Source organism: Branchiostoma floridae, chromosome 8, assembly GCF_000003815.2.
Source record: "Branchiostoma floridae strain S238N-H82 chromosome 8, Bfl_VNyyK, whole genome shotgun sequence".
In the NCBI taxonomy this organism is placed as follows: domain Eukaryota; kingdom Metazoa; phylum Chordata; class Leptocardii; order Amphioxiformes; family Branchiostomatidae; genus Branchiostoma; species Branchiostoma floridae.
Window position 1 is genome coordinate 8,653,487 of NC_049986.1, and position 12,813 is coordinate 8,666,299.

Below are 12,813 nucleotides of genomic sequence, written 5' to 3' on the forward strand. Positions count from 1 at the left end.
AGAACAACTAGGATTGGCTGTATCTGTACTGAAACGGAAGGGGGGGGCGGGCACTTAAATTATCCAGTACTTACAGACACCCACGGATATTGGGAGATGGATCTATCACTCTCTCGCCTTCCTTCCTTCCTTCCTTCCTTCCTTCCTTCCTTCCTTCCTTCCTTCCTTACTTACTTCCTTCCTTACTTCCTTCCTTCCTTCCTTCCTTCCTTCCTTCCTTCCTTCCTTCCTTTCTTCATCCCTTCATTCATTCATTCATTCATTCATTTATTCATTCATTCCCTGCACAGCCACTGATGACGGCTGCGACTCTCCATTGGATTTGTTTTTCGTCCTGGACGGCTCCAGCAGTGTCGGACCACCCAACTTCAGGAAGGTGAAAGAATTTACCGCCGACGTGGTCAGCAAGTTCACCGTCGGCCCCAATAATACTCTTGTCGGTGTGATACAGTTCTCTCATTATTCCAGGTAAGTGTTTTTTTTTGCCATCGCCAATAAGGTTATATTTTGGGCAGCATAACTCGAAAACGATGGGATGGACTGTATTGATATTTGTTATATGGGTCAAATGAGATCTTGATGACACCTGGAAAAGATTGGATTTATTTTTGCTCTGACAGCCTGTTACGGTAATGCAGCGGAACTTCCGGGCTTAATATATCTAGTTATGGACATGCCGTGGCTATGGTTTTTGAGTGGTAGACAGCTCTTGATGCCGAGAGTAAGTGCTATAGGTTTGGGATCCCTAGCGGCTTGTTTAGAATCAGACTTTGTAAGGGAATAACTCGAGAAGAGATCGTCATGATTTTCTTTTTATTTGCATTCATTCAGGCCATTTAAAAATTGGTATACGAATGGCACCCGCGCGCGCATCCATTAGCAGCCGTTTCCAAGAAAAAAGTTTTCAACCAAGTTTTTACCAAGTCGTACAAAGGAGCAGCAAAATGTGCAAATATATCCTACTTTAAAAAAGTATACGAATGTCATAGAATTCCAAGGTCAATTCAAAGGTCAATGGAGAAGATGTGAAAGAAGACAAATGAACAATCTATTGTTCGGTATACCGTATTCTGTGTAGCCATTGTTTAACCTTACTGACCATTTCATAATGAAGTCAGCTTTTTTTACCAACCATTTTCTATTCGCACGCTCGCATCCGTTAACGTTCCAAGAGGATGTCATCAAAATGATGAAATCAACGTGGCCTAACTTCAGCTTCACCCTCAAACAAGGCTCTTAGAGCCATTCAAATGCTTTAAGTTACTCTACTGAATCGAGATAAAAAAAATCAAAATCAAACTTTATTTAATCGAACTTGGCAGTCAAAAGTTCAGACTGAATTGTGCCGATTTTACAAATGAATTCCAACAAGTTAATACTGCAGATTCACTGGCAATTAAAATCAAAAGATAGGTGGAACACATGTTTAAAACCATTTCTGTGTCAGTTAAAATCTCTCCATGACGTACATTCCAACACAACACATCAAAACAACATGTATACATATAGGCAAGTGAACATAGTGATAGTGACATCATGGGTCTAGTAACAGAGATGACAAATTTTTACTTCCCCTTTTGGCTTCTAAAGTTTAAGGTTGTACCCACCAAGGATTAGGAAGCAATAACGAGGAAGCTTGTTCCATAACGTCAGTTCTGGGAATGAAACTTTCAGATTGGAACTTCATCATGTCATGAGAGGTGGATTCATTAATTAAGGATGAAGAAGCGGCAAAACGTTTTGTGTCCGTTTTAAGATCTGAGAAAAGTTGACCAAATCAAACCCATGCTTCCATGGGCTTATCTAACTACACATCAGTTTTCAAAATGCATGCGTTCAGCATTAATTCCAAAAGAGACTTATGTGCGGCATATCATTGGGCTTCTGCTGAGAAATAACATATTATGACGAAGTTTGCATTGATTGCCAAAATGATCTTAATCAACTGTCAGGATGATTTCGTCCATGGTTGTAACTTGAGATATTCCTGATTTTAGAATGGAATTCAACCTGGGAGAATATATGAACATGACAACCACCTTGAGCGCCATTAACGCCATTAAGTACCAGAAAGGTGCCACATACACTCCCAAGGCCCTGGACCGCGCTCGCAAGGAGGCATTGTGGAGAGGCGAGGCTGTTCCAAAAGTAAGTTTCTAAAACATAGAGCATTGTGTACAGCTAACAGAATGTGTGATTACTGTATAAGGTTCTCAGTCAAGTTCACAGACACACGATCTAGATATAGTCTACCCCTGGACACCCTCCAGGAGTTCCTCCCGCCTCTGTGGATCTCCCCTCCAGACTCCTGTCTGACCTAATTCTTTCTCTCTCTGACCCCTCTTGGTCCTACCACTCCACATACTAGGGGGGGGGGGGGGGGGGGGGCTCCACTCAACACACAACATACTGTACCTCCAAAACAGTTTAAGGATGAAAGATATTTTATTTCCATATTTTCATTCAACAAAAGTCTAAATGCGGTAGGGAATCTCCCGAGCAGCCCTCGTAACCCCTGCTTTGCCTATTGGGTCAGATAGTCCTCACTCTTAGTGAGCAATTGGGCCAGTCTCAATCATGATGTTTCTGACCTATAGGGCGAAGAGATGCTGTTACAGTTACAATCGTGTAACCCGTAACCTTGAGTGGCCTTCAGGTCTTGTTACGTGGTGACCATTAAATGTATAATGTAAAAAAACGAAGGAATCACTTCCTTTTAGAGAAGCCAAAAAGCAGTATACCAACTGCATTACATTCACAAACAAACAGAAAGCCACTTTCCTCTAAAAATCACAGAACCTACACATTTTCGTCTCCCTATGCTTACAATGCAAAAAGAAGTCAAACACAACCCGTTTAGAAATAGTCAACACTAGGATTCGAGTAGCTTCTTCTTGCAATAATGTCTATCACTGTTCTTTGTCACATGCATGTCTCCTATGTTTTGGCCATGTACTTGCAATTAGCCTGCGGGTATAAACTTGCGAATAAACTTTCAATTATTATGATCATGAATGGCACATCGATCCTCTCATGTTATTTTAGGCCGACCGCACCGCTTATTTGTTTAATGAAAGGAGTCCTGGCGAACTGAAAGCCTGAAGCGCCGTGTTCACTTTAGTCCGCTCCCGCCAGAATTGTTGGCGGGTAGCGACCTTCGGGAGCGGACTAAAGCGAACAAGGCTGGACTCCAGGCTACTGGCGAACCGGCCTGCCATCAGACCTTACAGCACTGGCCAGCCATCAGCCAATGAGATGCTCCTCATCCTGTTATTGGAGGGGAAGTTACCGGTCAATCACGTTGCCTCTTGACCTGAAGCGGCGACGTGATTGGCTGGTGACGATGGGTCGCAAACAGGTACGGAATGGATCGACACAAAAAGTCCAGGAATACATTAATTTTATACTCATTCGCCATCTCAGGTGATGATCGTTTTGTCGGATGGGCGGTCTGCAATTGACGTGACGGAGGCCTCCAAAGCCCTGGCCGATGCAGGCATCATCGTGTACGCCATCGGTGTGGGCAGGGCTGACCATGATGAACTGCTGCTGATCGCGAACAACGACTTGAGCAAAGTGATTGAGTTGAGCGACTTCAATGCTCTGATCGCAGAGATAGACCTGCTTGCTGAAGTTGTCTGCGAAGGTAATTTATCAATGAAACATACATGGGGGGTTATATTTTCACTCACGTTTGTGTGTGTGTGTGTGTGAGTGTGTGTGAGAGAGAGAGAGAGAGTGTGTGTGTGAGTGTGTGTGTGTGTAAGAGTGAGAGAAAAAGAGAGAGTGTGAGTGTGTGTGTGTGTGTGTGAGTGTGTGTGTGTGTGTGTGTGTGAGTGTGTGTGTGTGTGTGTGAGTGTGTGTGTGTGAGTGAGTGTGTGTGTGTGTGTGTAAGAGTGAGAGAAAGAGAGAGAGAGAGAGAGAGTGTGTGTGTGTGTGTGTGTGTGTGTGTGTGCGTGTATCTATCAACAAGATAAACGTTCAAGAACAACTGTATGGATTGGTTTGATACTTAGTGTGTTGGTCTGACAAAAGCTGAAAATATTTTACCCCCTAGCAGTTTCCCTTGGTACAGCAACGGAACCTCCGGTTTTCATATCCGGTGTTCTGAACAAGCTATGGACACGATTTGGTGTTAGTTAGATAGCTCTAAAGCTCAGGAAAAATCTGCCCCCTCCCCCTAACCTCTAGCTTCCTTTATTTTTACCAGTAGCGTTTAATTACTTACTTAAAACTTTGCTCATGTTTAGGGAAAAAAATCTGCATTACTCACTTTTGTGCTACCATTTTCTTGTCTTGTTTTCACAGTTGCTCATGAGCGGGCAGACCCTTGTTACGGCCAGCCTTGCCTTTATGGAGGCACTTGCCTCCGCATCAATGACGACAAGGACTACCGGTGTGAGTGCGCGGAAGGATACGAGGGGACCAACTGCGAAACAGGTGAACATCTTTCTAACAAAGTCTTCTTCGTTACACAACCGACTTCCAATGTTAAACGTTCAACAGATGGTCGTCGAGACGTTTACTGAAGATTTAGAATAGGCTGTGTAACGAAAAAGACTTTGTCTAAAAGATGTTTGATCTACAAGCTGATGAAACTATTTACGGAGGTGAACATCTTATTCATCTCGTAATCTGTTGGTGTGCAGACCTATAAAGTTAGCACTAGTTGGTTCTTCTTTGGTCAAGAAGGTTATCGGAGATGTGAAACTGAGTTGCATTGATAATTATTATGATCATGGTTCAGGATCATATCATGTTCCTGAAATATACCATGCGCGTTGAAATTAGTGGAGTGTCTTGTACTTTATTCTTTATCTACAGTTTGTGGCATCGACGTTGTTTTCGTGGTTGACCGTTCTTCAAGCATACAGGGACATCGGTTTGATGCTGCTAAGCAATTTATTAGCGATTTCGCCCAGTGTTTCGCCGACCAGAGTATTGGGGTGAGATTTTAAATACCTTTTACAATTTAATATGGTTGTTTAATGTTCGTGTGTGTGCAAATGTGTGTGCCAGTGTGTGTGTGTGTTTGGATGTGTGTGTTTGTGTGTATGTGTGTCTACAAGTATGCATGTGTGCGTGTATTTGTGTGTTTCCTTATGTGCACGTGTGTGTGTGTGTGTCTCTCTCTCTCTGTAACTTTAAAACGCCTGGATGGATTGCCTTGATACTTGCTATAAACTTTATAGACTTTGTTATAAACTTTATATTCAATAAAAACCCAACAAAGCATAACTGTTCCTCTTTTTCTTTATTACAGGTGAAAGCATACAGTGATCCAATGTTCTGTATAAAAGAAATTGAAATATTCTCATATAGCCATTATAGGCTTTAGTAAAGTTGACGGCCGGACGAGTGCTTTTTTAAGATCGATAACACGGCTGTATAATAGAGTGTGCCGATGTCTATGTCGTGTTTTCGTTCGGATTTCGGCCGCGATTTGGCGGTTCGAAAACACGATTGCTTTAACGCCGAGAAACAGCATACTTACCTGACATCGCAGGCGATCGCTAAATCGCAACCGTTGCATTATCGCAGTCGAATGGAGTCGCTACATCGCAACCGAGTCCTGCACATCGCAGCCGAGGTTTTAAACAGCAATCGAGTTCTTGAAACAGCAATCGAAGTTTTAAACAGCAATGGAGTTCTTTAGACAACAACCGAGTTCTTTAAACAGCAATCGAATTGTAAAACAGCAACCGAGTTCTTAAAACAGCAACCGAACCATAAAACGATTAACTACATGGGGGGTCTGATTAGCACCTCGTTCACTTCACACCTTTATAACACCTAATTATATTGGATGTGTATTGGCAACAAATGATCGACTTATTAGCCTAAGCATATGTTATTGATCTCCCTTGATTGAATACATGAGCATGACGTTGTGTGTTTCTCGTCAGCTCTAATGTTATGAACGCAAAATACTTAAAATTTTGTATAATTCCTTCACAGCTTAAGGTTTCTTCCCTGCCTAACTTAGCTTTATAACTCTCCAACGTTTTCTCCTTAAAGCAGTGTAGTTTCGATGGGTATTGACAGCAGGGCATGAAAGAATTATAGGTTTGATTTGTTTGCAAAATATGGACGACGTTATATTGGTCCATTTTTTTTTAATTCTAAGAGTACATTGGTAGCTTTATGCACATCAAAAATATAGTTTCATAGAAATATTATAAGGCAATAAAGATTTGATGACGTCATCTACCTGGTGCAAAAATCAAATGAAGAATTGTTCATGTTAATTTAATTACCTTCGCCAGAATGGCTACGGTTATTTTTTGGGCTTGTGCGTCCGTCCGTCTGTCCGTCTGCTAACAATATAACTCGAGAAGCCTTGGATGGATCCTGATGATATTTGGTAGGGGTCGGGAAAACAAGGGTCAAGTTCGCTAATGGGGCCCTACCGGCTTGCTAATGTACTGCAGTGGAACTTCCATTTTTGATATCTCATGTTCTGGACATGCTGTGTTCGTGATTTTGAGTGGTATATAGCCCTTGGAAACAGAGCGATTATTGTGAGTTTGGGCCCCCTAGCGGCTTTCTTTGAACTGCAGGCGTCGGTTTCCTTTTAAACTTTGGACGAGAATAATTCGAGAACGTGTTGACGTATCGTCATGATTTTTGCTATGTAGATAGCCTCAGTGATGACTTGCACAATGGAATACTAATTATACAGAAAATTCATGTCCATATTCGGTTCAGGTTCAGAGGATCAGGTCCAGGTCCGGACCTTAACCCGGACCTGATTCAGTATTTGAAAACTTGTGACTTGAATGTACTCACAACAGTGGTCCAATTCACTACAAAGAAAAATGTTTGGTGGAGTATGTGATTTACACTAGCGTTCTAAAATCCTACAAGGCTAACTGCCCCTGTGCGATTGACGGCAAACCTTGGTAGAAATGACATAAACTTTACTCTTGACTGAGACGTTTGAATGCCTAATCAAATAACCTATTTATTTTCTAATAGATCAAACATTCGGTCCACCGATTTTTTTCCGGTCCAATAAGAAAAAAAACGGTTTTGTACCGGTATACTGTACCGGTACCCACCCCTAGTCACCAGTATAAATACAGTGTTGTATGCGTAGCGAAGCAGGGAGTCCTCATGTAAGTTTACTAAACGGTGCCAGTACTTAATGAGCTGAATTCTGGCAGAGATTATAATGGGATAAGTTTTATAGAATATTTATATTTCAGCCATACCATATATGGTATGGTGAAATATATTGTATTCGTAATGTTTCTTTCTCCTGTCAAATCTTCAAATCGAATCATCTCCGTCGTTCCTGGACCTAATGATCTGAAATTTGGCACAAGGGTAGAGTGGGTCAATACCCAGGTGATTTTTCTCATTCTTGTCATATCTTCCTCTAAAATGATTTTTTTGAGGTTTAAAGGTCATGTTTTGACCAAAACGGTGTATGTTGGCCCCCTGTACCCTTGAATTACAATGGAATGACCTTTAATATGGTGTAGATGGGCATTAGATAGTTGGTAAAATGATCCAAGTAAAGTTTTGGGCATAAACCAATTTCAAATTATTAATTTTCTGCACTTTTCTGAGGGGAAATTGGTTTTCCTTCGTCCTTCTCCCGTGAACTCCCGTGACCCCAGAGCCCACACGTGCCAGGTGCCAGCGGTCTGGGGAGAGCGAGAGTTAATTGCTTTATAGAGCCAGCCAATCAGCGACGAGGAAGGCGAATGCTAGTTAATATTTATAAGCGGGTCCTTGCAATCCCGTATATACACAAACAGATGCATATTACAGCCTTACAGAGGTCATATGTCACCCTTTGCCCGATTTAAAATTGTAGTTTGCGAGGATTTGGAGTTCAGACAGGGTCATTTGAGCGGTAGCGGGCGGTACGCATGCATTGAACGTTAGAATATAAGTCTTTGTCGATGAATTCATTAACATTCCGCATGGCACTATCAATCATTTTCGGCAGATTCGACTTTAGTAGGGTTAGTTGAGACAATCGACAAAATGTTACTTGGCGGAAAACGAGGGAAAATTGGACAGTTTGCGTTACGTTTTGATACGTAAGTTTCACAGTGGCGAGAATGCATGTATTTTTCCCCGAGCAAATGTAGGTACTTCTAGTGTTGTTGTTGTTCTTTTTTGACGTAAACTTTGTACATTCAAATTGTAAGTAACTTTAAACTGCCAGAGTTTGAGCCCAATAAAACACTCTCAGTACCAGAGTATCACCACTGACCTCCGAAAAGAAACCCTCGAACTAGGAAGAAACTCCTATCCTCCGGGTCTCGCACGCTACGAGCAGGAAATTATAACACTAAGACAAGATTACGTCCGATGGCTGATTGCATACAAAGCAAAACAATTTAACAGTGGTATGCAGAGGTATATACTTAACAAAGAATTCCAAGGAAAATGAAATATATAGATAAAACCAAATCAACTTAATGTGTTGGTCCTGGGATTTTTCAGAAAAGAAATGAAGCGACAGGTAGGGTGGTGAAATTCTTTTAAAAATTCGAGACGTCTCCGTTTATGTAATGGCTCATACAAAACAAGAAGAAGATTTAAGTTTTCAGCTTGAAAAAAAAACAACACTTCTGCTACATAGTACCTGCACCTGCTTGATTAAAAAAAAGTTCACCGCAATAATAGATATACCCACATCACGAGATTATAACGGTACTTAGACCTAGTTATCGTTGTGGAAATTGTTGAATGGCGTCATGAATGGAAGATGCGGTTTGTTTGTTTTTTTCACTTTCGGAAAAATAGGAGTTGCTGCGATTCTAATAACCAATTAGTTATGCATAGGCGCTCCTGTGGAAGATTATATTCTTCCATATGGGCCCGGGGCATATTGGACAAGCTCTGTTTTGACCTGGAATCAATTCACAATATTAGTTCCCTTTTGAGGATAACTTAGTTAAAATGTTCCATTTTTGCGCAGGGGTGACTTGGAACAGTTCAACGTTGCGTGGGAATGGGTATGGCTGAAATATGCTATATTTGCACCCAAGCAAATGTCGGCCTTTCTATTTTAGGAACTTGTCTTTGTCTGATCTTCTTTCAATGGTATAAGTATGAGTTTGATCAGTACAAGTGCTTTTTCGTATCTTAAACGGTGTGAATGGACGATACTTAAAACAATGGCCCATTTCGCAACAAAGAAATCTGTTTTGTGGAGCATTCGACTTCCACTGGCGTTTTGAAATCCTACAAAGCTGACTGCTCTTGTTATTTCCTCGACCGGTAAGCCCCGAAACGTGTGAATGCCTGATCATATAATCTTTTCATTTTCCAATAGGTCCAACATCCGGCGAACCGAATTTTTTCAGGTTCGGTTTTCCTGTAACGGTCCAATGCCAAAAATTGGTTTTGTACCGGTACCCACTATAGTCTGGAATATATTTACATAAAGTATGTCTATAACTAGCGTTCGGCGACCTCATTCTGTAAATGCAGAAACTTTCGCGGTGGTTTAATGTTCGCGGTTTTCGCGATGGCCGCTTCACCGCGAACTTAAAATCACAGCGAACATTTTCCATGGCATGGCTACTTCGAATTTAAATCCCCGCGAACTTAAGTACCTCCATGAAATATCTAGAGCTTTTGTAGATTTATGAAATAGACATTTACATAATTTATGCATGGTGATGTTCATCATTGATTAACTTACATATGTCAAAGTATAAAATTCCCATTCATAATTAAGCAGTTTTGCAATTTTGCAGACATTATGCAAATCTGTTTATCGTTTGCATGTTTGGTATCTGTTTATGTTCCATCTATCATAAATTACATTCATTGAAGTCCAGTTATCGAAAATATTGAAATTATACAGTGTTCTCATCAATTATGCAAATTCATTCTTCACTTGTATAATATGTTTATCATTATGAATATCTTTGCCTAAGCTATCTGCATACCTGAGATGATTGCAGTCCATCGTTCGTTTCTTCAGATACATTGAAAAACGGCTAAAATAGAATATCCTCATTAATTATGCAGATAGAACACAATTTGCATGATTTGTATTTCATTTTGCACAGTTTGGTTCAAGCTACCTATATACCATAATTCATGAAAATCCGTTATTCCTATCTTGAGTTATTCTCTTCAGAACGTTTTTACAAAAATGCCACTGCAATTCCAAACCTAGTCGCTAGGGGAACAAACCGTACGTCTCTTTTTTTGAGCACAAGAGCTATCTATTGGCTTTTTAAGAACACGATTTGTAAAACCGGAAGTTCCGCTGCAGTACCAAGGGAAGCCGCTATGCGGCCCAAAATCTAATCATTTCCAGCTTTTGTCACACCCCACCAACACACTACTAAGTATGGAACCAATCCATCCAGTCGGCGTTCTTGAGTTATTTTGCTGACAGACAACATCCATTGCAAATTTCTGCCCAAAAGCTATTGCAAGTGATAAATTGACGGACATACAATAATGATAGTTTATTGATTGCAACCAATCGCTGAATACATGGCAGCGCAATACATAGCGCGCTGAATTACATATTCAGGAAATTAAAATATACACACAGGTACATTAAAACTTAAAATAGTAATAAAAAGCATAGTAATAAGACTAACATCAACACCGTAAGACAATACAGACGAGCTATTACTGCAGAGTAATAACTGAAATAGCTATTGCTGCAGAGTAGTAGTTGACAATGGTGATGGAAGATTTCAACTTGTGGTCAACTCAAATGTTTGTTAGGAAGGGCTGAAAAATATGGAATTACACTCATTTTATAACGATTTGTTTTGGCAAGAGGGTAGGAGGCAACCAATGCCGGAAAGTTGGGTCGTGGAGTAGCGACTTCGCGAATTTTAGGCTAAGGGTTTCTCTTCTTTTCTCGAGGACGGCATATCTAATTTGTCAAGGGCGCTGTTGTCACATACATACTGGGAGCCAATGATTATTCTGAGTGCTCGCTTCTGTATACGTTTTATCTTCAATACTTGTTGCGTTGTGATATTTGAGTGCCAGACCGGAGCTGCATATTCAAGGGTCGGGCGAATATAACCTTGGTAAAAATCACAAAGGTCTTGAACAGGGAGTCCGGAGTTTTTTTAGTTTCTTTAGCCAGAAAAATCGTGAGCTGGCCTTTTTGGTTATAACATCTACATGTTTGTCCCATCTTAGATTACTAGATAACCAAAGGCCTAGAATACAAGCAGATTCTGTATACTTAAGGGACTTTCCGGCAAGTAAGATCTTGGGGGGTGGAGGGCAATTCCTCATGAATGAAAAGGTCATGAGCATACACTTCTCGGTATTTAAAATCATGTCATTTCTAGTCGCCCAGGTATTGAGTTGGTCAAGTGAGGATTGGATTAGGCACGCTTTATTATAAAGTCGACTCTCGCACACAGACATCAACATATTTGTATCGGTTTAAGATATCGTCTTTCAGAGCGTCATTAATGTATATCAAAAATAGACCCGGACCAAGTTGAGTGCCCTGCGGCACTCCAGAAGAAATTTCTTTTAAATCTGAGCAATTGTTGTGGTATCGGACACACTGACTTCGTTTGGTAAGAAAACTACAGATCCATGGCATAATGAACGTCCGTACACCACAGGCAATCATTTTATCTACCAACTTGGTATGATTTATCCTATCGAAAGCCTTACTAGATTCAGTTAGTAAGATTGTTTAAACACCTCTAGGGGTTTCGGCACCAAGAAGTGAATAGTTATTTAAGCTAGTGAGATAATGAGACATCCCTTTCCTGTTACCAAACTGGTTTGTATCCGCCACTCTGGCAACATTCTGGAGTACCCACTGAGTGATATAGGACTTAAAGGTTTTAGTGAAAATTGAAGTTAAGGATATTGGTCTCAAAGTTTCAATAGTGGCTGGTGTCTTGTTAGAAACAGGTGTTATAGACGCTTGCTTCCATTGAGTGGGAACGCATCCTTCTTCTAAAGATGAATTAAAGTGGGCTAACACTTCGCTAAACTCAGCTGCGAACATTTTAACAATTTTGAGTGATACCTTGTCGGGATCGTTCGATTTATGGGAAAAGGCGTCTTAGCCTTTCGTATAACTCCCAAGGACAAATTTCAGGGGGGTTTAAAGGGAGCAGAAGGTATGAGCGCAAACAGTATAGTAAGCAGCTTTTTTATTCTAGACGATAACTCTAACATATAACTTATTGACTTCTTTTTCTGTGACAGTGGAAGACTAAGGATCCCACTTTTCCTGAAATGTGTGAGTTCTGTGTTCGGAGGAGAGCTGTAGTTTTATGTAAAGTTGGATAGATTAGTATAGAATTTGTTGGCTTTTTCTTCCTTGATCGTAGAGGGGACAATTGTAAAATAAAATGTGCTCTGTCTGCCATATCTAACGTGCAGTATTTAGAAGTTCTTTCGCCCGTGGGGGTGGGCACTATTTGTAAATGCTATTTTGAGATTCAGCTTTCAAAGGGTGTGCAATAGGATACATGCAGAAGTTAATGGGTAATATTAAGTTGTTACCTTTCTACCATACCTCCCCTTTTCTGTCTGCACTCCCCACCATCCGTACAATGCGCAACCAATAATAAATTACCCTAATGGATATACCTACATTCAATGGGAATCTACCAAGGTCTTCTGAGTCTCATATCACAGAAATGGGTCATAATCTTCCCCGCTAACAGGTGTTCTATGAGTTTTGGTCCGGCAATAAGAACCGGTCCGGGGCGTGGCCTAAAAACTACGAAAGCTTATACCAATAAAACGTACCAAGGGAGGCTGCATTGGGCCACCTAACTGTGCGGTGGTAGCTCTGCATTAAAGTACCATTGTACATAGCTAGTAGAT

At 40.8% G+C, this 12,813-nt stretch overlaps 1 protein-coding gene across 1 annotated transcript in view; it reads left to right on the plus strand.

The window, feature by feature from the left end:
• LOC118421285 (von Willebrand factor A domain-containing protein 2-like) overlaps nt 1-12,813 on the plus strand; it is a gene marked incomplete in the record, with an annotated part of 43,471 nt that overhangs the window by 5,354 nt on the left and 25,304 nt on the right. Inside the window, 5 exon segments of the mRNA XM_035828513.1 lie at nt 291-468; nt 1,998-2,148; nt 3,424-3,646; nt 4,309-4,440; nt 4,825-4,946. Coding sequence (XP_035684406.1) covers nt 291-468; nt 1,998-2,148; nt 3,424-3,646; nt 4,309-4,440; nt 4,825-4,946 — 806 coding nt within the window.